At 45.8% G+C, this 26,301-nt stretch overlaps 1 protein-coding gene across 1 annotated transcript in view; it reads left to right on the top strand.

The window, feature by feature from the left end:
- Positions 1-7,882: 7,882 nt before the first annotated feature.
- LOC126159996 (transmembrane protease serine 9-like) overlaps positions 7,883-26,301 on the top strand; it is an 84,193-nt gene continuing 65,774 nt past the window's right edge. The window contains exon 1 of the mRNA XM_049916806.1: positions 7,883-8,167. Within this exon, the coding sequence (XP_049772763.1) occupies positions 7,883-8,167 (285 nt within the window). The remainder of the gene's footprint in view (positions 8,168-26,301) is intronic.

Genomic DNA, 26,301 nt, shown 5'->3' with positions numbered 1-26,301 from the left:
TAGATTTTTGAATATATACAATACAGAGTTAAAGAATAATATTTCTATTATTTACCCCATTCCCTTAAATGGCACAAAATGATTATAATATATTTATAGATTTATTTATTCCTTTTCAAGAATTCATCCTTGGTATAGAAGGAGTTGTCAAGGAGATATGATTTCAGTTTATTTTTGAAGCTGTTACTGCTGTCTGTCAGACATTTTATTTCATCTGGTAATTTGTCGAAAATTTGTATAGCAGTATATTTTACCCCTGTGCCAAAGATAGGTTGAGTAAAAGATAGTGTACGTCTTTATTTTTTCTGGTATTATAATCATGAATGTCACTGTTGTTTTTAAACTGGTCCATGTTGTTGAGAACAAATTTCATTAGTGAGTAAATGTACTGTGAGGCTGTTGTAAGAATCCCCAATCATTTAAAAAGATGCCTATAAGATGTGCGACTATGAACCCCAGTCATTATTGTAACCACTTTCATTTGAGCGGTAAATACTTTCTGCCTACATGCTGAGATACCTGAAAATATAATTCCGTATGACATCAGAGAGTGAAAGCATGCAAAGTATGTTAGCTTCCTAATTTCAATATCGTCAAAATTGGCAATTATTCTGATTGCAAAAGTTTCTATACCTAGTTGCTTTAGAAGATCGAAAATATGACTTTTCCAATTAAGATTCTCATCTATGTGTACACCCAAAAACTTAGTATGCTCTACCCTGTCTACTGACTTCTGTTGATGTGTTATATTTATTGAAGGAACTGTACTTTTTGCAGCAGAAAATTGTATGTACTGTGTTTTTTCAAAGATTAGTGCAAGCCCATTTGCAGAAAACAATTAATGACTTTTCCAAAGACCTTATTTGTATCATTTGCAGTTGGAGTTTCTTTTACTGGATTAATAATGATGCTTGTATCATCAGCAAACAGTTGAAACGTCCCCTTTGAACAATTTATACACGACTGTGCTTAAACTGACACACAATATTTTTAGCGCAACGCGATCTGACTTTCAAAAATCCCTACAAAAGAATGGCCCTGACTAACATTAAACTATACCTTTCACAAATAACTTACCTCACAAAAATCTTCATTACTCGAACTACTGCAATACAGCGAGCGTCACTACTGCCAGCTAAATAAAAGATTCAAACTACTGAAGGCACTAACTACTGATAGGGATAGTTAGCAAATGAAAGATATTAATAGAGAACAAACAATGTATTTACCTTAATAGTCATATATAGCAGTTCATAATAAATTACAAAACTCCGCCATCTCTCTCCCCACATCCACCACTGCTGGCGGCTCACCTCCAACTGCGCAACGCTACGCGCTGTTCACATCCAGCTGCCGCTGCCCAACACTACAATGGCAGACAACAATGCAAGCTAGCTACAGACTGCACACAGCACAGTCAGTGATTTTCATACCGAGTGATTTTCATACCGAGCGCTACGTGGCGTTACCAATAATAAAACCTAAACAGCCTACTTACACAGTGTCAGATCAGCTTCCTGTTTCAGATAGAAAGGGAGCTCGTTCACATATTTCAAGGACAGAAGGGGACACATGATTGAACCCTGTGGAACACCTAAAGTAATTTCACCCCAGTTAGATGAAGTGGCAAACTTATTTAAATCACTTGACCCATACAAGGAAACTTTTTGCTTCCTGTTCTGTAGGTACAACTTAAACCAATCATATGCTTTTCCATTTATACCATAGAACTGTAATTTATGTAACATAATGTCATGCTTCAGACAAGTCACAGAAAATTCCAGTTGGTGACATTTTACTATTTAAAGACTCTGTTATGCGGACAGTGAAATTGTATATTGCTGTCTCGGTGGAACAGTGTTTTTGAAATCCGAACTGTGATTTACTAAGTATCCCATTACTGTTGAGATGGCTAACCACTTTTCAGTATATTACTTTCTCGATGATTTTTGAAAGTGCTGTAAGCAAGGATACTGGCCGATAATTGACATCTGTGGTGTCCCCCTTTTTGTAGAGCTGCCTGACAATGGCATATTTTAACCTGTCTGGGAAAACACCTTGAGATCCACTTGCACAACGAGGTGTTTGATGGTTGTTCCGCCGAACACATCGAATGAGAGTGTACACATATTCCAACACTGCACGAGTCACGTGTGTTATTGCCTGGCCGGCATGTGGGAGATTGGACAGATTTGTGCGACCTTATTGCAATGATCACAGATGTTATGTACTACTTTGTATGCAACAGTGAGGAGAGGTGGGCCACGAAGTGGTGCAGTTGCTGTCTCTTAGGGACGCTCGACAGGAGCTTAAATGATTAGTGAACACATAAATACAGCAAGCGGAAGTTTTACTTAATTTATAGCTTTCTCCGAGCATTGCGAAGAAACTTAACAGACCAACAAGCATCAATAAAGTCCAGCTATTACAAGAAGCAAACTAAAGAGTGTCATGCAGGGTGAGGCTCCCAGTACTAATTCTCAAGCGAACTGTCGAGGTCTGACTAAGACTGAATAGTGTCGAACACTGCGAATGAGACCGGACCATGTAGCTGCCGCTAACCATCCTATTTCGCAAAGGCAGGATGTGCTCATAGTCGGAGCCACTGAAGGTATAGTTCAGGGGGCGCGCATTATTGAATTCCTCGCGTGACCGCTATCGGTGTCTGTCGAAAAAAACGTACTTTTCTGTTGCAAAATGTGAGACGCCACTGAAGGTGGTGTTGCGGCCACATGTAGTAAGCGTTGCTTCACACAATGGAGAGTGGCAAAACAGAGGCACACTGGGGACCGAGGCGTTGCGAAGTAGGCAGGCCCAGATAGCCTTGCTGACAGCAGCAGTCTACCAACAGGCTGACGCAAGGACGCAAACAGACCGAGCGCCGAGCGAAGCCTGGAGAGTGCTGAGTAAGGGAAGTGCAGCCAGCACGCTAAGTTACGCTGCAATATACTGCAGGAGTAATAATAAAACGCTACGACTGAGGGTAAAAAACTTCCTCCTGCCGGATATAAATAGTGGAGCGCAGGCAGCAACAAACAGAAGCCATTACGAAGCAGTTCGGATCTGAGGATGGACGTGGTCCGTGTCCGCATGTTCAGTCTTCGTAGGTGACGATTCCAGAAGTCTGTTCCAGCTCGCAGTAGTCATCTGTTCACCGTCACATGTCAACTTCAGCTCTGGAGGTCGGCCCAAGTTCGGTCGGCACCATGGCTGACTAACTACAGCGAGAACTTCCAGCAGGACCGGCCGCAGTGTGGTCTTGGTCACAGGCACCGCCGGGGACTGACGCCCGGATTTCACGGCAACCCAGCCCCACGGCGCATGGTCCTTTCATACGGGCCTCACGGACATCGCGACTGACGGCTTCCCAGCCGCCGGTGCAGCAGGCGTCGGCAGCTGACCTCACAGCGACGAGGCTCCGTGGGCGTACTGAGGGCGCCAAGCGGCGACGAGTTCATCTCAACCACAGGGCATCCTGGCTTCAGCGGAGCACTGGTGGCCTGAGGCTCACGATTGCGATCAGCGGTGCGTGTTGCTCGCATTGTCGGAGAATCTATACAGCAGCAGCCAGGCGGAGGGATCCCCAGGGCTGGGCAGCGTCGACAAGGGAGAAATTGTAACGAAAGTTCAATATATAATTGTAAAACTCCACGCCATCTCAGCCACTGTGTCTGCTGCTAACAAGTGGTGCAGAAGCTGTAACAAATGGTCAGGCGCACCCTCGCAACGACTTTGACTAGCACCATGCGGAGCAACCGAGGAACACCAAATAGGGTGAGTCCAGTAACTCCCTTCTCTCTGTTTTCTGTGTAGGTACACATGTCGAGGGTAACGTTAAGGGATGTGAGAGTGTCATTTGAAAGGCCTAGCAACCCTGTAGACTTACCGCAGTTTTGTGGGAATGATAGTCACGTTAACTTTGTACAATCTAAATGTGTAGTGTATGGATTAACAGGTCACATTGCTCCTTGCGATAAATTTGTACCAAGCACTTGTGATGTGTGTGGCTTCCATGGTCATGTAGCGGGGCAATGTGGTAAGTCTAGATGGCTTGCCATTAGACGTTCTAGGAATTAACTTGCTTCTGGGTAATACAATTTTATTTTTGTGAGGTGAAGTATACCACACGGAAAATGCCAGAGACACATGCAACCAGGACAAGTGACGCCGTAGTCACATTGACACAGCAAGTTAAGAAAGTGATTGAAGAAAATAAGTTGCAAAAGCAGCACATGCAGAGGATGGAGCAACAATTGTTGCAAAATATTCAATCAGGCTCGGGGAGCGATAGTGTAGAATGCAAGGGTACTATCTTTTCCAGTGCTGGCAGATTGTTCAGCGGCTAATTTGATACTTTCCTTCTCAGGTAAAACATCAGAGGATGTGAATGTTTTCATTGGTGACGTACGTAGTACGGCTGGACTGTGTGGCTCGTCAGATGTGCTTGAAATATCCGCAGAAATCAATGTCGAACGTACGACGAACGTATCCGTCAGGGCAGCACTGCTAAATGTGGCGGTAACGGCCCATGGCAGCAGACGACCGACGTCAGTGACTTTGCTAACAGCACGGCATCAGCTGCAGAGCCTTTTCTGCGCTCGTGGCCGTATCTGTTGGATCCTAGACGACAGGTAAACCGTGGTCTGGTTGACGAGACCCCATTTAAGTTGGTAAGAGCTGATGGCAAGGTTCGAGTGTGACCCAGACCCGACGAAGCCATAGACAAAAGATGTCAACAAGACACTGTGATACGTGGTGAAGCCTCCACAATGATGTTGACTGTGTTGATTTGGAATGGTCCGACTCCTCTGGTCCAACTGAAGCGACCATTGGCTGGAAATGATTACTTTCCGCTACTTGGAGATGATTTGCTACCATTCATGGACTTCATGTTGTCAAACAATGCTAGAATTTTTGTCGATAACAGTGTGCTACGTGACCGGGCCACAGATGTTTGCGATTTATTTGAAGAACATTCTGGACAACGCGAGCCACCCAGCTCACGCGATATGAGCCATCAAACATTTGTGGGACGTAATCTGGCGGTCAGTTCGTGCAAAAAATCCTGCACCGACAAAACGTTCACGAACATGGACGGCTGTAGAGACGGTATGGTTCAAAATTTCTGCATGGGACTTCCAACGGTGTTGAGAGCATTCCACGTACAGTTTTGCACTTCGTCGGACAAATGGAAGCCCGACACGGTATTTGGTGATGATTCAAATGGTCCAAATGGTTCAAATGGCTCCAAGCACTATGGGACTTAACATCTGAGGTTATCAGTCCCCTAGAATGAGAACTACGTAAACCTAACTAACCTAAGGATATCACACACCTCCATGGTGGAGACAGGATTCGAACGTGCGACCGTAGCAGCAGCGCGGTTCCGGACTAAAGCGCCTAGAACCGCTCGGCCACAGCGGCCGGCTATTTGGAGATAACGCATGACTTTAGTCATCTCTGTGTATGTACGAATCAGTAGCATATCAAAAAGTTTAATTCACAAGAACTTTATCTACTTGTTGGAAAGAACACGAATCGGGTACTGATAAACAATGGAAGCTGAGAAATAATTGTCATAAAGAGAAGTGGACTGATAAGTCCATAAATTACTGTAGCTCCCTCTGAAAAAGAAGGAACAGTATTTAGTCCGTCATGCACACCAGAGCTTAAAAATGCAAATTCTCTCGAACCCAACGAATGGACAACAGTAACACTATCAAGAAATGTAATTCGACATGCTGAACAAAAAGTGACGTCACAGCAGCAAATTGCATTTACATGGGTGGCCAAAACTGACTGTTTGTAAAACGAATGCCTCCTGAACCGGTTCTAAATAGCAGACTTATACATAATCCAATTGTTGTTGTTGTTGTTGTTGTGCTCTTCAGTCCTGAGACTGGTTTGATGCAGCTCTCCATGCTACTCCATCCTGTGCAAACTTCTTCATCTCCCAGTACTTACTGCAACCTACATCCTTCTGAATCTGCTTAGTGTACTCATCTCTTGGTCTACCTCTACAATTTTTACCATCCACGCTGCCCTCTAATGCTAAATTTGTGATCCTTTGATGCCTCATAACATGCCCTACCAACCGGTCCCTTCTTCTTGTCAAGTTGTGCCACAAACACCTCTTCTCTCCAATTCTATTCAGTACCTCCTCATTAGTTATGTTATCTACCCATCTAATCTTCAGCATTCTTCTGTAGCACAACATATCAAATGCTTCTACTCTCTTCTTGTCCAAACTATTTATCGTCCACGTTTCACTTCCATACATGGCAACGCTCCATACAAATACTATCAGAAAAGACTTCCTGACACTTAAATCTATACTCGATGTTAACAAATTGCTCTTCTTCAGAAACGCTTTCCTTGCCATTGCCAGTCTACATTATATATCCTCTCTACTTCGACCATCATCAGTTCTTTTGCTCCCCAAATAGCATAACTCCTTTACTACTTTAAGTGTCTCATTTCCTAATCTAATTCCCTCAGCATCACCCGACTTAATACGACTACATTCCAGTATGCTCGTTTTGCTTTTGTTGATGTTCATCTTATACCCTCCTTTCAAGACACTGTCCATTCCGTTCAACTGCTCTTGTAAGTCCTTTGCTGTCTCTGACAGAATTACAATGTCATCTTCGAACCTCAAAGTTTTTATTTCTTCTCCATGGGTTTTAATACCTACTCCGAACTTTACTTTTGTTTCCTTTACTGCTTGCTCAATATACAGATTGAATAGCATAGGGGAGAGGCTACAACCCTGTCTCACTCCCTTCCCAACCACTGCTTCCCTTTCATGTCAAATGACTCTTATAACTGCCATCTGATTTCTGTACAAATTTTAAATAGCCTTTCGCACCCTGTATTTTACCCCTGCCACCTTCAGAATTTGAAAGAGAATATTCCAGTCAACATTGTCAAAAGCTTTCTCGAAGTCTACAAATGCTAGAAACATAGGTTTGCCTTTCCTTAATCTTTCTTCTAAGATAAGTCGTAGGGTCAGTATTCCCTCACGTGTTCCAGCATTTCTTCCGAATCCAAACTGATCTTCCCCGAGTTCGAATTCTACCAGTTTTTCTATTTGTCTGTAAAGAATTCGCGTTAGTATATTGCAGCTGTGACTTATTAAACTGATAGTTCGGTAATTTTCACATCTGTCAACACCTGCTTTCTTTGGGATTGGAATTATTATATTCTTCTTGAAGTCTGAGGGTATTTCACCTGTTTCATACATCTTGCTCACCAGATGGTAGAGTTTTGTCAGGACTGGCTCTCCCAAGGCTGTCAGTAGTTCTAAAGGTATGTTGTCTACTCCCGGGGCCTTGTTTCGACTTAGGTCTTTCAGTGCCCTGTCAAACTCTTCACGCAGTATCGTATCTCCCATTTCATCTTCATCTACATCCTCTATCATTTTTATAATATTGTCCTCAAGAACTTCGCCCCTGTATAGACCGATGTTAACAAATTTCTCCTCTTCAGAAATGCTCTCCTTGCCATTGCCAGTCTACATTTTATATCCTCTCTACTTTCGACCATCATCTGACCCGACTTAATTCGACTACATTCCATTATCCTCGTTTTGATTTTGTTGATGTTCATCTTATATCCTCCTTTCAAGACACTGTATAATCCAATTATAAATAAGTAAACCAAACGAAGCTAACTTTACTCGCAATCGTCACCCGGAGCTCAGGGGCGAACCTCTAAGAGAGCCCGCAAAAAATGTTGAACACTGAGATCTATCTTGTCCGCCTGTAAACCGAAAATAAACACTACGTACACGCACGACCTTTGCCCACACGTCTGTTACATTATTGACCGGTCAAACGCGTTACCACGGAAATCGCGGCGCAGCCGTCTTGACGCAGCGACGATGGGATGGCTGCTGGTGCTGCTCTCGCTCGCACTGCCTCTGGTAGAGGGAGAGCCCGGCGAGGTTGGGGGATGCCAGAGGTTCGTCGAGATTGAAGACCAGCCGTACGTGGCGTCGCTGCAGAAGATCGCGGAGGGACACGTGTGCACGGCGACGCTGATCACGACCCGCTGGCTGCTGACGGCCGCTCAGTGCATCGTCGACAGAGAAGGAAAGCCTCTGCCCGCCGCCGACTACTTCGTGCTCATGGGCTCTTCCAACTTCACTAACCAAATCGCTTTAAAGGTTCGTACTCCTCAGACAGTTTACTTTCCCGTCGTTTGCCTCGTAAGCTCGCCGGAAACATTAGGTTCGTGTGTAAGCATGTAGCGTTTGGTAATTTCCAAGAATGATTGCCTATCGAAGTTGGACGGCTCCAATCGATACATATCGAAGATGCTATAGTAAATCGATTATGGAAGTCTCGTGGCGAGCGTTATGATAAATTATTTGTGGTCATCATTTTTATCAGTTCTGCGTTGTTTCTTCAGTTTGTGTACATTACCTTCCCGCCGTAATTGTTTGTGATACCATTGGGAAATCGACACGGTTTCTCTTGATAGCGAGTGTAATGTCTGCTGCTTCTCACGATTCTTCTGCGGAATGCCTGACATGGAAAACTCTAATTCCATGCCTATCCAGCATAGAAAAATGTTTGACTTTTTGCCGGAAATATGGACTTCTGCCGGACGAGGAAAGGAGGGACTGTGTCGACTGTGGTGCTGCGAAGTCTGTGAAACTTCGTAAGAGGAGTGGGGACACTGAAATTCCGTTGCAGTTTCATTGCCGACTTTGCGGAAAGCAAACCAGCATCAGGAGAAACACGTGGTTCCAGTCCTCCAAATTATCGATTCACACAAGCGTAATTCTTTTATCGTGCTGGATTCGACATTACACGTTGCGAGCCACAGCATCAGAAACTGAGTTGTAGGCAAATACCGTGTGTGACTACTTCGGGTCTGCCGAGAAGTGTGCTACGTGATAGTGACAAATGACAGTGTGCCAATTGGTGGACCGAATAAAATAGTAGGAGACGAGTCTCATACTGCTAGACGAAAGAATCAGTTAGGACGACCTTCTAAAAGTGAAGTAGATCACATTTGGGTTTTTGGTGGAATAGAAAGATAGTCACGCAAATGTTTCACTGTGAGGGTATTGTCTCGAGACAAGGTGACTCTAGTGGGTCTCATAAAACATTTCATACTACCTGGAACAAAAGTCATCACAGACGGGTCTCAGTCGTACCAGACTCTCAAGGCTGAAGGGTTCGAGCACGAATTCGTCAGCCACTCTGTACAGTTTGTCTCTTCAGATGAGGCCATTGTCGATACCCAGGATACAGAACGCCTGTGGAAGTCTGTCAAGTCTACTATAAAAAGAGAAGGGAGTCCAGGACAGAGGGAAGGACTGTATTTGTTCCAGTACCTATACTTTCACAACTTGCGTTTGCAGGGGAAAGTCGACGCGTGCGACACACTGCCGATATTCATGCGCGATATTGGCAGAGTTTACCCTGGGTACGGGAAAAAAGGAAATGTCCCTGCAGCTTATACATCACGCGAACTGTCACAAGATGATAACGCCGACCACGACTAAGGTAAGTCGTCTCCTTTCAGTTTGCAAGTGCTTCTCTAACGCTTTTCTTTTGTCGTTCTGTAGTGACACCTTCAAACATACTCGTAACGCGCGCAACGAGACTTCCATAATCGATTTACTATCGCATCGTCGATATGTATCGTTTGGAACCCTCCAACTTCGATAGGCAGTCATTCTTGGAAATTACCGAGACTTTAGTCAATGAAATACAGAGGGATCCAAAAACTGTATCCACTGTTTAAAAGTCCGTAACTTGTAAACTAATTGACGGAGTTGTCTCTTTTTTGGTGAAAGCGTAGCTTTAAGTCCAACTTAAAGATATCACTGTAGGTGTTCGAAATGGTCACCATTAACATCCACACACAAACGATGCCGGAACTGCAGCACGAACTACTGACTGCAACTTGTTCAGTTGGATATTTGCACATCAATGCAATGTGCGTGGCTTTTGTCGATAAATGACGTCCTTTACAGTTCCCAACAGGTAAAAGTGCAGAAGGAGTTAGGTCTGGTGAACGTGGTGAACACTCCACAGCACCTCTACGGCCTATCCGTCTTCCTGGTAGATTTTCGTCGAGATACGCCCTAACACAATTTTGGTAGTGGGATGGGGCACCATATTGTTGAAAGTAAACTCTTCCGCCTCCATACTTGTCTCGGATGGAGGGTAAAATGGATGTCTGAAGCTTCTGAAGGTACACCTCACCGGTAACTGTGCCGTCAAAAACGAATAGCCCAATCAAGCCCCGGTAAGAAAACCTACACCACACATTTACTCCTGGCAAATTCACGGCTTTGTCTACATGGACGTTCGGATTTTCGGCGGCCCAGTAGATGCAATTGTGGCGATTTACTGTACCATTGAGTTTGAACTGTGCCTCATCAGACCACACAGTCATTTCTGCAAACTCTTCATCGTTGCGCACCTTGTTAGTAAACAACTCGCAGTACTCCATTCTACGATCTGGGTCGTCCTCGTTCATTGCGTGTAGCAATCGTGGGATGTAGCACTTCCACTTTGCTGTCTTCAAAATTCGCCGAACACTTGAGTAACTCACTCCAGTTTCACGGGCACACTGTCTCACAGACTTCTGTGGTGAACGAGTGAATTATTGTAACACACGACGGGAGTTAGCTGGACTTGTTACTGTTACAGGTCGTCCAGATCGTTGTTTGTGTACATCTTTAACACAGCCTTCGGCTTCAAATTTGTCTCTAATGCGACGAATCGTTAAACGTGTCGGTGGCTCTTTTTGATACTCATTTCGCCATTGCCGTTGAACCTCATTAATGTTTTCGTACTTAAAATGCCACTTCAAAACTGACTTCCTTTCATCGAATGTAAGCCTCTCGCCAGCCATGTTTACTCGAGTAACTAGGTGCAACTAAGAACAAAACACTGACTATCTGTCGACTGTCATCTGACAAAACGAAACAACGCAATACAACGCTTGTGTGGCGATTGCCGGAACTACAGACTATTACACTACCAAAGATGAGACAACTCCGTCAATTACTTTGCCAGTTATGGACTTTTAAACAGTGGATACATTTTTTGGACCCCTCTGTATTATCCTCCACTATTTACAACCATCTGTCAACGCTGCGGTAAGTTTCCGATTCCTCGACTGTAGAAATCACGTGACTTTGAGGAGATAAACTCATCCAGCCATGTTCGGAGCGCATTTGCTAATAGAAAGAAGGTTCCTTGAGAGTTTCGTGAGAGAGCGGAGAAGGCGAAAATCTGAGGTCGCAAGATCGGGTGAACAAAGTAGGTGTGGAATGACTTCCAAACGCAGCCCTTAAATTGAGTTCGGGGTAAATTCCGATGTCCGATTCCACTCGTAGGCTATGATCAATGACGTCATGCCTAATGCAAAGACGCTACATATAGGCTATCTATGAAAACAACGGATCATACTCGTAAGCAAACGAATGTAGCATACGATAAAATTACAATCGCGATCACGCAGCTATTTTCTTGTATATGAATTATATCGAAATGAACTGAGGATAACGACAATAATTAAGAACAAGAATTAAAACAAATTTTCATGTCTGATAAGAAATATTCTAGTAATTTATGCTAGTGGAAAATCACAGAGAACCTTGACATTGCGTTATAGTAAAGCGCTTGGTGAAATCATACTGTTATAAAATGCTGTTAAATTTACTGTTAATTACCGAATCTAACGGGAGAAGCGCAGGGAAGTGGGAGTTTTGGGAGAGGAGAAACCAAAATGTATCAGGAAAACGAGAAAATTAAATGAATGACAACGAATACGAAACAGTAGCATAAAATGTGGAGAAACCGACACACTAAATTCTAAAAGAAAAGCCACTACATGACAAACAAATATCTATAAAAGATTAAAAATATTGGAATCGATAACTAGAAGTAATCTATGTAGGTAAATACCTGTTACGAATTACAACCGCTCCATGATCCATATGTAAATTACTTTTGCAGTTGTATGTAGTGAAACGTAACAGCATCACAAAATTTGCAATTGCTTTCTAAAACTGCTGCTGTGTATAATGAAAATAGGAATCGCTAACTAGAACTGGCCTTCTATATAGGTCAATTCTAGTTACCAATTCCATATTAGTAACTTTTTTGCAGTAGTTCAGAGACCAATTACAAGCGCAGAAATCATATTAGCCTACATTTTAGTGCACACACATGCTGAAAAAAGAATCTAACTACTGAATCATCGAATGGCTGGAATCGGTAACTAGAACTTACCTGTATAGGAGTAAATCTGTAAACTAGGTTTCCGTAGGATTTTAAATTTCTTATTGATCTCAGAACTACTACGAAAAACTAACAAATATTGTCGGTACAGCTTGCAAATTTTTCTCTTGTTCATAGTAATGAAGAAAGTAACACCATATGTAGAAACCCTGTAACACTTTACAGCACACACTTGTTGTTAAAACGTTCTAAATAACGAACAGTGGAATGGTTGGAAGCGGTAACTAGAATTAACCTACGTTGGTCAGTTCTGGTTACCGACTTCCGTACTTGTTAGACGCTACTTTTTGTCAGTTTTCGTTACTTCTGTACTCATCCCGTTTCATTTAACAATTAGTATTAAAAGTTAACGCTGATTCATAATATTATGACTTCACCATGCGATAAACTGTATTGGATTTAAAGTTCTCTGTGCTTTTCTTACTTGCAATAAACTGCGATAATAATTTATTTCAGACATATTTACTTCTCTTTTTATGTTTTTATTTATTCAATTCTTGTCGGTGTAATTTATGGCTAAGTAATTAATCACGTGAACAATGTGTGTAATTTTATCGTATGCTACATTCGTTTGTTTACGAATATGATCAGTTGCTTTCAAAGATTGCCTCTACGTAGCGTCTCTGCCTGAGGTATGACGCCATTGCTCAAATCTGAGGAGTGGAATCGGACACTACAATTGACCCGAGTTGTTTGGTCAGTGCCAGAGTGTCCGAGCGGTTCTAGGCGCTAAAGTCTGAAACCGTGCGACCGCTACGGTCGCAGGTTCGAATCCTGCCTCGCGCATGGATGTGTGTGATGTCCTTAGGTTATTTAGGTTTAATTAGTTCTAAGTTCTAGGGCACTATTGACCTCAGAAGTTGAGTCCCATAGTGCTCAGAGCCATTTGAACCATTTTTTATTTTTGTTTGCTCAGTCTAGCAGAATGCGGGCTGCGGTATAGTGGAGCAGCATCACTTCACGCACTCTTGAACTGCGTCTCAAAGACGTCTCAGTTGCTGACAATAAAGGTCAACAGTGATGGTTACACCTCGAGGAAGCAATTCGTAGTACACCTCACTGCCTCTATCCCACTAGATACATAACATTATCCTTGTGGACAGGCGTAGATTGTTGTAAGTGAAGTTGTTGCTCTGTTTGGGCTCAATGATTCCTTTCTTTTCCTTATGTTAGCACAAAGATAGAACTTTTCGTCAAAAGAAACGATGCAGGATAGGAATGGTCGATGTTGTTCACCAGCCAATTTATGAGAAGTAAGCAGAGATGCGCATTTGGCCACCCTCTGATTTTTGTAATTTTGGTTTTGAGCATACGGTACCCACAACACTATTTTTGAACCTTTCCCATTCCATGCAGATGTCGCAATTCGGTGGAATGATCACAGCTCATTACATTTGCCTGTTCTCGAGTACATTGACATGAATCTTTCAAGATCAATGCGTTTAAACTATCTTCCTCAAAGCCCGAATATCCATCTGAACGCCGCACGGGTGGCCGTGCGGTCTTTAGCACCTTGCCACGGTTCGCGAGGAGGTTCGAGTCCTCCCTCGGGCATCTGTGTGTGTGTGTGTGTGCGTGTGTGTGTGTGTGTGTGAGTGTGTGTGTGTTTTTTTCTTAGCGTAAGTTAGTTTAAGTTACATTAAGTAGTGTGTAAGCCTAGGGATCGATGACCTTAACAGTTTGGTCCTATAGACACTTACCATAAATTTCCAAATTTCCTCGGGAACATGTAGAGCCACTAATGTCAAAACGACCCTCCTTAAAACGAAAAAAACATATTCTTGGCGTGCTCTATCCAGTGGTATTCTCCCCTCACAGGGCGCAAATGTTACTTTCTGCCATGGCTGTTGTTGTCCCTCTACTCAACTCAAACAGAAGAATATGTCGGAAATGTTTCTATTTCTGAACTTGGCATTCCATTTTCTAACGTCCACAACTCTGCTCACTATTTCCAGATGACAAAACGACAATATGTTAACTGATATAGCAACAGTTAACTACAAATAAAAATAACAATAGATAAATAAATTCATAGAAATCGTAATACCAAAACGGAAACAAAACCGCTACAAACTTACGCACCAAGGTAATATGTAATATTAGTAATCCCCAAAATGATCTTTTTGGGGACACTGCAGGTGGTGAGTTCTGGTGCCGGTATATTACGTGGGTTTCTACCGATGATATTAAGTCGCGGCAGTGTGTGGGTTGTGTACGTGCCATTGTTTTACATGGAAGGAGCAACGCCGTGGAGACGTGACGGAATGTCAGCAGGGAACTACTATGTTTGCTCGAAACCATTGTCAAACCATGATAAAGACGTTCGATTTTTTGGTGTATCAAGGCAGTACGTTAAACAGACGGCAGTTATATAAGAGGCGAAGGTCATGAAAGGGAAGCAGTGATTGATAAGGGAGTGAAACACTGTTATTAAATCTGTTCACTGAGCAATCAGTAAAGGAAGAGCAGTTGAAGAGAATGGACAGTGTCTTGGAGGGAGGATATAAAATGAACATCAAAAAAAGCTAAACAAGAACCAAGGATTGTAGTCGAATTAACTCAGGTGATGCTCAGGGAGTTAGATTAGGAAACGAGACACTTATAGTAGTAGATGACTTTTGATATTTGGGCAGCAGAATAACTGACGATTTCCGAAGTAGAGAGGATATAAAATGTAGATTGCCAATGGCAAGAAAAGCGTTCCTAAAGAAATGACACTTGTTACCACTGAATATAAATTTAAGTACCAGGAAGTCTTTCCTGAAAGTATTTGTCTCGAGTGTAGCCATGTGTGGCAGTGAAACGTATATGACAAACAGTTTAGACAAGAAGAGAATACAATTTTTTTGCAATGTGGTGCTACAGAAGAATGCTGAATGTTGGGTGGGTAGATCGCGTAACTCATGAGAAGGTACTGAATACAACAGGGGAGAAAAGAAATTTTTGGTCCAAGGTGACTAAAAGAAGGGATCGGCTGATACGACGCATTCTAAAAATGGTTCAAATCCTCTGAGCACTATGGGACTTAACATCTGAGGTCATCAGTCCCCTACAACTTAGAACTACTTAAACCTAACTAACCTTAGGACATCACACACATCCATGCCCGAGGCAGGATCCGAACCTGCGACCGTAGCGGTCGCGCGGTTCCAGACTGAAGCGCCTAGAACTGCTCGGCCACAACGGCCGGCTCGACATCAAGGGTTCACCAGTGTACTGCTGGAGGTAAGTTTGGGGGCAAAAATTATAGAGGGAGTCCAAGAGATGAATAAAGTAAGCGGATTCAGGAAGGCGTAAGTTGCAGTAGCTATTCAAAGATTAACAGGTCTGCATAGGATAGAGTAGCACAGAGAGCTGCATCAGACCAATCGTCGGACTGAGTACTATAACAGCAACAACAAGAACAGGGCGAACTATCCAACGTGTCACCTACGTATGGTGTACCACTCGCAGACATCGGTGTAAGCACAATGGTCGTACGCGATGCTAATATACAATATTAACCGAGAGCGGAAGGAGACGAGTTTAAAGCACTATCAGTGAAAATCGATTTCAAACCGAACAGGAATTGCAACTGTCAGTTCAGGACCACGTCAAGCAGTTTGCGAGTGAAAATATCAAAGAGAGTCGCGTATAGTGGAAATTTGGAGTCGGCTTCTTAACAAAAGTCTGTTGCTCACAGCAACATGAAGACTACATGGCTTCAGTGGACCAAACAAAACAGAAAATAGGCGATGCCCGAATGGGTACGTATAGTGTCGTCCGAAGAGTCATTTCTTACGTTAGTTCAAATGATATAAGGCGGTCTAATGAGGCGATCAACGTGCTGTGTTCATTTTGTAGTTCATGGCCACTGATTGTTCCGTGACGTCTTTGCGGTGTTTCTCGAGCGTTGTCTTCGCCCCAGTAATTCACGTCAACATGAAACGGGAAATTTACTTCAACACGCACGGTAATCTAGTGTTCTATACTTCTAGGTATTCCAAGGTGACAACAGGTGTGAGGTCACTTCTGGCATCCGAATCCACCCGACAGCTCTGACCAATGATGTTTACGAAAGAAGGGATGAAAGCGGCCTCTTATTAGACGTTGGAGTCTAGTGCTAGGACCGATTCCACTAGTCTGCTTTGATCCGTGACGCCCTGTTACACACGTGAGTTCATGCTGCGAAGGGTGTAAGCGTCCTGTTATTAAAAGTTATCTGTTTGTGTTATAGTTGCTGGTGTAATCCATTATCTTTGAAAACTATGCCCTAAATTCCAAATACGTAATTATATTCAAGGGTGGGGTTGCGATGGAGCTGGGAGCACAGCTTCAGTTGTCGATTGAGAAACTAATAGCGATTATATTTTCTTCTCACACACATTCGACTCTTTCTTTCTGTGTTTCCGATGGTAAAGTCAGGCAGTGATTTACGGGCACAAGTTTAATTGTTGCGGGAGAGACTATTATCATGTTGCAGCTTACAATTATTGTTTTTGTTAAGTTGCAAGTTTGTTGAGGGTGGGTTTAGCTAGAAACCTAAATGCATAGCTCAAATGGTCGTGAGTGATACGGGTGGTGATGTTCTTAATTTTGTGTTTTACAAATATCGGGCTGTTTTTTGTTAATGTGACGTCTTTGAGGCGCTACGTCTGTAACATCGATTGTTCTTATAAGGGTGGTGTTGCTGTTAGCGGCGGCTCACTCTTGTGGAGGATGATCCCTTTTGTGATTTTGTTTGTAGTAAGTGGGATCGAATCTTTGATATTCCTTCGTTATTGATCTGCTCTCGGTTTTTGATCTATTGATTTTTGTTCTTAGTGCGATTCCAGCTCATTTTGTGCATATTTTCTTTCCGTTTACTTTGGATGAATTTTTGTGTGCTATTTTTAGATTAAGTCGTTGTTTTGTGGGATATGTTTGTTGGTATCGCTGTTTTCGTGTCAGCTACACTAGGTGAATCACCTACAACTTAAACCGCAAATATTCAGGAAATGGAAAGTGCATTGATGTTCAGTTTTCACGCAATGGATACGCAGTCAGCGGCTCGTATCGTTAGCTAATAAACAGCATCTAATAATACTTAGAAAGTGTATTTTTGTGCAAACTTACACTCTTTTAAATGGAACAAGGCCTGACATCAGCTATGTAAAAGTGGGGTAAATTAGAAAGCCAGTGGCGTTTTTTGCAGGAATCTAGAGCGAGTCATGTATTTTAAAAAGTTTCCACACCAACACTTGTTTGTGTCACTCAACCTGCGCAGTTGCTAAGAACGATGTTGTTATGTTTATTTACAGCGTGCCTGTGTTCCTTGAGTGCATTGCGACTAGCTGCTCAGTCAGAGAGTGACAGTCGAAGCAGTAGCTCGTGAGCGGACTATGCGATTTACCAGTGCAGAACAATCCGACATTCTCATGGTGTATGGAGGGTGTAGGAAGAATGCAGTTCGTGCTTGTACGGTGTATGCTGCGAGATGTCCCGATAGAACTCTACCATCTCGGCAATTATTTATCAGCCTCTTCAACCAGTTACGATGAAGTGGTAGTGTAGTACCTAGACAACGTAACGGAAGGAAGAGTGTCGACAGAAGAGGAGGAAATTAATATTCTTGCTGTTGTTGCAGTTGATCCGCACATCAGCTTCCGCGCGTTCATACGAGGAAGTGGCATAAAGTAGGCAAGTATCCCAACCATTCTCCATCGACATAGGTCCCATCCTTGTCACATCTCCATCAAGAGCTGCGTGGAAACTATTATGAGAATCTTGTTAACTTCCGTACATGGTCGTAAGACAGCATACTCCAGATGTATTATGTTTAGTAATGAAGTCAGATTTATCAATCTTGGCCAGGTAAACCGCCGAAACGTGCATTATTGATCTGTTGACAAGCCCCGCTCGCTTCGTCAGGTGCAACGTCAGCGTTCAAGGTTTGTACACGTTTGCTGTGGAATAGTGAACCATGAGCTCATAGGTCAGTGTTGCGTAGACTCTGCTCTGCTATCGCTCTCTTCGTGTGATCTACATAGGTCAAGCAAATTATTCGATTCCAGTTCTGTGTTCTCTGTAGATTTTGGTTCCATTTATTCTATAGGAATCAGTGTGCGTGATTTTTCAATTTTTTGGTTGCTTTGGAATGACCTTACCTTAATTAACCATTTTTAGAATTAACCATTTTTAGCTTGTCCCTGCGCAAAACCCCCTCACTGCCACTGTCGTCCTGTAATTTCATTTAGTTAAAATTTTGTCAGGCGACTATCAACAGCATCGATATGCGTGGAGAAATGGGTGATAACACGCTGTGCTGTCTTACGATACATTTACTCACTACCGTTTCGATCATAGACCATCTTCACAGTGTAAAAATATCTATTGTATATGACATGTGAAGTTGTCACAATAGTTATTTTTCGACTTTGAAGACGGTCTGTGATCGAAACGGGTAGTGAATACATATATTGTCAGACATCACAGTGTGATATCGTACATTTCTCTTAGTTCATTTTATTATCTGACTGAATTATTTAGCACGTTTTTTTGTTTGTTTTGACCGTAATGGTCTACATAGTGGTTTCCATCTTGAATTATGTAATCGGGCTGTTACTAAATGTTATCTGTGGTTGTCTTAGCAACTCGTGTAAACTATCACCTTTAATCGAAATATGACCTCGTCTTGCTATACTCCCACATGCTGCTGTGGTTGTCTTGGAAACTGATTAAATCATGTTGCTTATTGAAAATGTGTCGCGATTTCTGAGGGTGTATTAGACAGGAATCTAAAACAACATAGGGAGAGGCAATAACACGGAAAATTATAAAAGAAGTCATACATACTAGGTACCTCCTGAAAAAATGCAAAAACTGCAAACCTTGGAATTGGCAATTAGAACTGACCTATATAGGTGAATACTAGTTGTCGATTCCAAGATTTGTTTTAGGCAGCAGTACAAAGAGTGATGTTTAAAAATTAAATCCTTAAGGAAACAGCAGTCTACACGTAATAAAAATCACGAGAAATAACGGAACGCGGAATCGACAATTGGAGCGGTACCAGAAATGGAAGTCCTACAAGAAAAGGCTGTACACACCTACTGCAAAAACGCAAGCAGTAAAAAACCTTGGAATTGGCAACTAGAATTAACCTATATAGGTGAATTCTGGTTGTCGATTCCACATTTCGTTACATTTCTTGAATTTTCTTCATGGGTGAAGTGCGATATCAGTTACGATTATTGTGTCCATTTTCCGCTATTTCCTGTTACTGACGTTTCTGCGTTTTGTATATTTTATTACGTGAATTTGCTGTTGCTCCGTTACATCTTGTTTTTCTCCGCCCAAAGTCCTCACTTTCCAGCAGTAGATTTTTTAAATTTAGTATTTATTAATAAGAATTAACGCGATCCTATCATGTCATGAGTTTCCCCCCTGCGGGTTCGGGGGTTAGAATAGGCCCGCGGTATTCCTGCCTGTCGTAAGAGGCGACTAAAAGGAGTCTCACATGTTTTGGCCTTATGTGATGGTCCCCTCTCGGGTTTGACCTCCATCTTTCTAAATTATTCCGAAGAGCGAGCCAATTGGGGAAGGGCGCCTTACGTGGTGCATTGTATCCGTCGTGCAATTAGACCTTTAGCCGGCTTTCACGTCGTTGCCATGGTGTCCCGCTCGTTTTCGATCTTTAGGGCGGGGATACGTCCCTGGGTGCGATTACCACGCTGCCCTCTGCAGTGTTTCTTTTAACTGCGGCGACGACCTTGGACAGTTTTGCACCTAAGATCCAGCACGGTAGCCAGTCCGTTGTGGTGGGGCCGCCATGTACCCTCTTGGTTGTAGCCCCCTGACAACACAGGGATCGCTCTACTGATGCCTGCGCCGTTAACTCCCCACGTATGCCAAGGAGTAGATGCCTATCCTCCTGGGGTATCAGGACTCCCGGCAACGGCCATCCTGCCAGGTGGCCTTTGCTGTGGCTGGGTGGCGCCCGTGGGGAGGGCCCTTGGTCGGAGTAGGTGGCATCAGGGCGGATGACCCGCAATGAAGCGTGGTACATCATCTCTCGCTGGCGGCCAGCCGCCAGCAGTCTCTAAGCGTTCTCGGGTTCAATTTAATGCTCAGAAGTACGATCCGAAAACGTTCCCCTCCCTGGCCACGCCGTGGGAAGAGCGTAAGTCCCAGGATGGAGGTAACAGTTATTCGCCCCGATTCTTAGTTTGCACGAGAGCTGATGGGGAGTCTTTTCTCTCCACAAAGCCTCAGTTCTTCGTCGAGCATTTAGAGGACAAGTTTGGGGAGGTGGAGGGCTTGTCTAAAATGCGCTCTGGCTCAGTACTGATACAAACGGCATCCTCCGCCCAGTCACGCAGGTTACTTGCTTGTGACAAGTTGGGGGATGTTAACGTTACTATTACTCCACATAAGAGTTTAAATATGGTCCAGGGTGTTATTTTCCATAGGGACCTCCTTTTGCAGTCTGATGACGAGCTGCGCGCCAACTTAGAACGTAGAGGTGTTCATTTCGTCCGGCGCGTTCATCGGGGTCCGAGGGACAATCAGGTTGCTACCGGTGCCTTCATCTTGGCCTTCGAGGGTGATACGTTACCGGAAAAGGTCAAGGTGATGGTCTACCGATGTGACGTCAAGCCCTATATCCCTACCCCGATGCGGTGCTTCAAGTGCTGGAAGTTCGGCCATATGTCTTCCCGCTGCACTTCCAGCCTCACATGTCGAGATTGCGGACGCCCATCTCATCCCGATACTCCATGTGCCCCGCCTCCCATCTGCGTCAACTGCGGGGAGCACCATTCACCTTGCTCGCCAGACTGCAGAATATTCCAGAAAGAGCGCAAAATCATGGAATATAAGACCCTGGACCGACTGACTTATACTGAGGCCAAACGGAAATACGACCGATTACATCCAGTGAGAATGACAACTTCCTACGCCGCTGTTACAACACCTGTGCTAGCCCCATCAGTTTCGCGCCTTTCGGCCGGATCGACGAGTGGTACAACTCCTCCTGCCCCCTTGCCAGTGGGGGGCTCTACCCACCCGATTGCTCCTGTGCCACCTACCTCAGGAGCAACACCATCCCCCCCATCGGGGACGTCGGTCCCCGCTTCTAGGCCGGAGAAGTGTCCAACTTCTTCGGCTTCTCACGCTCGCAAGGGGTCCCTTGGGTCCCTCCCTTCCCAGGTTTCCACCGGCGGGAAGGCTGACGATAGACAGTGGCGTAAGTGCCCACAATCTGCAGGTCGAAGGGCTTCCCGATCCTCCTCAGTCCCGGAGACTGAATCGGTGAAGCCCTCCCAACCAGTTAAACCCAAGGAGCAGCGTGAGAAAACAAAGAAGAGCAGCTCTAAGCCCAAGGAACGCGCGGTGGTAGCCACCCCATCGCAACCTTCTAGCTCTGCGTCTGAGGACGCGGTGGAGATTCTGGCGTCCGCTGAGGACCTCGATCTCGCCGGTCCCTCAGACGCCGTGAATAGCAATAGCACTAGCACGGGTGCTCAATCGGAGGCAGCAGGTGACCCAGCGGCGTAATCTGCCGTCCCAGTCCCGGCACGCCTTTCTCAGCCATGGACAAAACCATCCTCCAGTGGAACTGCAGCGGTTTCTTCCACCATCTAGCTGAGCTCCGCCAACTTATCAGCCTTCACCCTTTCCTCTGCATTGCTCTGCAGGAAACTTGGTTTCCAGCAATGCGCACCCCCGCCCTCCGTGGCTATCGGGGTTATTATAAGAACCGAGCAGCTTATGAAAGGGTGTCTGGTGGCGTCTGCATCTATGTCCTTAACTCACTTCACAGCGAGTCTGTCCCTCTCCAAACAGCTTTAGAGGCTGTCGCTGTTCGGGTGTGGACGCCACAGGCTGTTACCGTCTGCAGTCTTTACCTTCCACCGGATGGTGATGTCGCGCAGCATGTCCTGGCTGCGCTGATAGCCCAATTGCCGCCACCTTTTTTATTACTGGGCGACTTTAACGCCCATAACCCTCTGTGGGGTGGGTCAGTGGCAACAGGTCGAGGCGCCACCGTTGAGCATTTATTGTCGCAGCTTGATCTCTCGATTTTGAATGATGGTGCCTCCACACACTTCAGTGTGGCGCATGGCACCTACTCCGCCATTGACCTTTCAATCTGTAGCCCTAGCCTCTTACCATCTGTCCACTGGAGTGTGCATGACGACCTGTGTGGTAGTGACCACTTTCCGATTTTTCTGTCACTACCACAGCGTCACTCTTCTGGGCGCCCTAGCAGATGGGCTATGAATAAGGCTGACTGGGACTTGTTCTCCTCCACTGCCGCTATTGAGCCTCTCTCAACTGATGCCATTGATGTGGTGGTTACATCGGTCACCGCCGGCATCGTCACTGCCGCCGAGTCTGCCATTCCCCGTTCTTCTGGGTCCCCTCGGCGGAGGGCTGTGCCTTGGTGGTCGCCTGAGATCGCTGAAGCGATTAAGGATCGCCGGCGGGCACTCCAGCGTCACAAGCGACATCCCTCCATGGACCACCTTATCGCCTTTAAACGGCTGCGTGCGCGGGCCAGCCTCCTTATCCGCCAAGGCAAGAAGGAGTGCTGGGAGCGGTATGTGTCCACCATTGGACTCCATGTCACTCCATCGCAGGTCTGGGCCAAGATTCGACGGGTCTTCGGCTATCGGACCCCTGCCAGCGTCCCTGCGCTCTCACTGAATGGAGCAGTTTGTACTGACTCCGACGTCATTGCAAACCGCTTAGCAGAGCATTTTGCTATGAGTTCCGCTTCTGCGAATTACCCCCAGGCCTTCCGCTCCATTAAAGAGCGGATGGAACGTCGGAGCCTTTCTTTTCGCACCAACGCTTCTGAACCCTACAACGCTCCATTCAGTGAGTGGGAATTTCAGAGTGCCCTTGCCGCTTGCCCTGATACCGCTCCCGGGCCAGATCGCATCCACTGTCAGATGCTGAAACACCTTTCAGTGGACTGCAAGCGACGCCTCCTCGACCTTTACAACCGTCTCTGGGTCGAGGGTGAGTTTCCATCGCAATGGCGGGAAAGTATTGTCATCCCCATTTTGAAACCTGGAAAGAACCCTCTGGAGGTGGACAGCTACCGCCCCATTAGCCTCACCAACGTTCTTTGTAAGCTTCTCGAACGGATGGTGAGCCGGCGCTTAAATTGGGTACTGGAGTCTCGGGGCCTTCTGGCTCCGTCTCAGGGTGGGTTCCGGAAAGGCCGCTCCGCCGCCGACAATCTGGTGAGCCTGGAGTCGGCCATCCGTACTGCCTTTGCCCGCCGTCAGCACCTGGTCGCTGTCTTTTTCGACATGCGGAAGGCGTACGATACGACATGGCGTCATCACATCCTTTCTACGCTTCATGGATGGGGTCTTCAGGGCCCTCTGCCGATCTTTATCCGCAATTTCCTGTCGTATCGTACCTTCCGCGTGCAAGTCGCAGCCTCCTATAGTTCCACCCACGTCCAGGAGAACGGTGTGCCACAGGGTTCTGTTTTAAGTGTCTGTCTGTTTTTAATAGCCATTAACGGGCTCGCTGCGGCCGTGGGAAATTCTGTCTCTGCTTCCCTGTATGCTGACGACTTCTGCCTTTATTACAGCTCTACTGGCATTGCAGCTGTTGAACGTCAGCTACAGGGCGCTATCCGTACGGCGCAGTCTTGGGCTGTAGCGCATGGGTTTCAGTTTTCGGCAGCCAAGACCCGCGTTATGCATTTCTGCCGGCGCCGAACAGTCCATCCTGAGCCGCGGCTTTATCTTGCTGACGAACTCCTTGCTGTGGTGGAGACCCACAGGTTTTTGGGGGTGGTTTTCGATGCCCGGTTGACTTGGCTGCCTCATATCCGGCAGCTTAAACAGACGTGTTGGCGGCATCTCAACGCTGTGAGATGCTTGAGCCACACCCGCTGGGGCGCCGACCGCTCTACCCTGTTGCGGCTCTACCAGGCGTTAATCCAGTCCCGTCTGGATTATGGGAGCCTGGCTTATGGCTCAGCATCCCCATCTGCGTTACGGGTGCTGGACCCAATTCTCCACAGCGGGATACGCCTTGCCACTGGTGCTTTCCGCACCAGCCCTGTGGACAGTGTGCTAGTGGAGGCAGGTGTACCCCCACTGCGGTTCCGGCGCCAACGTTTGCTGGCCGCTTATGCTGCCCATGTTCTAAGCTTGCCCGGGCATCCAAATTATCGTGTCCTGTTCCCGCAGTCAGTCGTCCATCTGCCAGACCGTCGGCCCCGGTCGGGTTGTCCGATCGCCGTACGCGTCAAGGAGCTTCTCTGTGGGCTTGGGTTTTTCTCTGCTCCACCTCCTTTCCGGGCGCCTCTGCGTACACCCCCGTGGTGTGTTCCTCGCCCTTGCCTTCGGCTCGACTTGGCACAGGGCTCGAAGGACTCGGTCCCTCCAGAGGCCTTCCGCCGCCGCTTTTATTCCATCCTGGCCACGTATCAGGGCTCTGGAATTGTTTACACAGACGGTTCGATGGTTGCTGGTCGTGTCGGGTATGCGCTAACTCTAGGGGACCATTCCGAACAACGGTCCTTGGCGGCTGGCTGCAGCGTTTACACTGCTGAGCTAGTCGCCATCTTTAGAGCCCTAGAGTATATCCGCTCCTGCTCAGGTGAGTCCTTCGTTATCTGTAGCGATTCCCTGAGCGGTTTACGAGCTCTCGACCAGTGTTTTCCTCGTTCTCGTCTGGTGATGGCTATCCATGAGTCCCTGCATACTCTTGCGCGTTGCGGCCGCTCTGTGGTCTTTGTGTGGACCCCCGGTCATGTCGGTATCCCGGGCAATGAACATGTTGACCGCCTGGCGAAAGAGGCCACGAATAAACCATCTCTGGATGTTGGCCTCCCAGAGGCTGATTTGCGGGCAGTCCTCCGCCGAAAAGTTTTTGCGCTTTGGGACGCTGAATGGCGCGATCGGATTACACCCAATAAACTCCGTGCCATTAAGGAGACGACGACTGTGTGGCGGTCCTCCATGCGAGCCAACCGCAGGGACTCAGTCGTCCTTTGTCGGCTCCGCATTGGCCACTCCCGGCTAACACACAGTTATTTACTGCGCCAGGAGGACCCTCCTGTATGTCGCTGCGGGGCGGCTTTGACGGTGGCCCACATTCTGTTGGCCTGCCCCCTTTTAGCTGTGGTCAGGCAGACATTTGCGCTGCCTGATACGCTCCCTGCCGTTTTATCCGATGACCCTGTTATGGCTGCCTTAGTTTTACGTTTTATTCGGGCAGGGAGTTTTTATTCTTTCCTCTGAGTGTTTCTGTTTTATTTTATTTTTTCTTTTGATTCTGGCCTTTGGCCTATGATTTTACACTGATCTTTTAATGTGTTTCTAAGTGGTTGGCTTTTCCTTTTTTATTTCTATGGTCGGCCAACCACTGTCACACTCTGTGTGGTTTTAGTTCGTTTTGTCTTGTCCTTGTCTCCGTTTCTTTTGTTCTGTATCGTCTGTGTCTATTCTGTTCCTCGTTTTTATTCTCTGTGGATGTTCTTTGTCTTTGGAAAAAGGGACCGATGACCGTAGCAGTCTGGTCCCTTTCATCCCCCAAACCAACCAACCAACCATGTCATGAGTTTACGATGCAAATTATTTTAATCGCGGAAATAAGCAGTGACAGCTGTCGTATCATCACAAACTTGAAGACCACGTCCACAATGTTATTTGCTCTACCCATTTTGCCCGCATCTCGTGGTCGTGCGGTAGCGTTCTCGCTTCCCACGCCCGGGTTCCCGGGTTCGATTCCCGGCGGGGTCAGGGATTTTCTCTGCCTCGTGATGGCTGGGTGTTGTGGACTGTCCCTGTGCAAAAGGAAAAGCCGTTTAGAGTATTTGAAAACAAAATTTTGAGGAAAATTGTCGGAGCAGAAAGGGATGACATTAGCGGAGAGTGACGAAAACTGCATAACGAAGAGGTTTAAGAACTCTATTCAAGCCCTGACATAATAAGTATTATTAAATCACGTAGACTGCGATGGGCGGGTCACGTAGCTCGAATGGATGAGGGCAGGGCAGCGCGCAGAGTACTATTAGGGCACCTAGAGGGAAAAC

The sequence above is a fragment of the Schistocerca cancellata genome, chromosome 2 (assembly GCF_023864275.1).
Source record: "Schistocerca cancellata isolate TAMUIC-IGC-003103 chromosome 2, iqSchCanc2.1, whole genome shotgun sequence".
Taxonomy (NCBI): Eukaryota; Metazoa; Arthropoda; class Insecta; order Orthoptera; family Acrididae; genus Schistocerca; species Schistocerca cancellata.
Note: the sequence above shows the minus strand (reverse complement) of the source record. Positions and strands in the feature narration are given on the sequence as shown.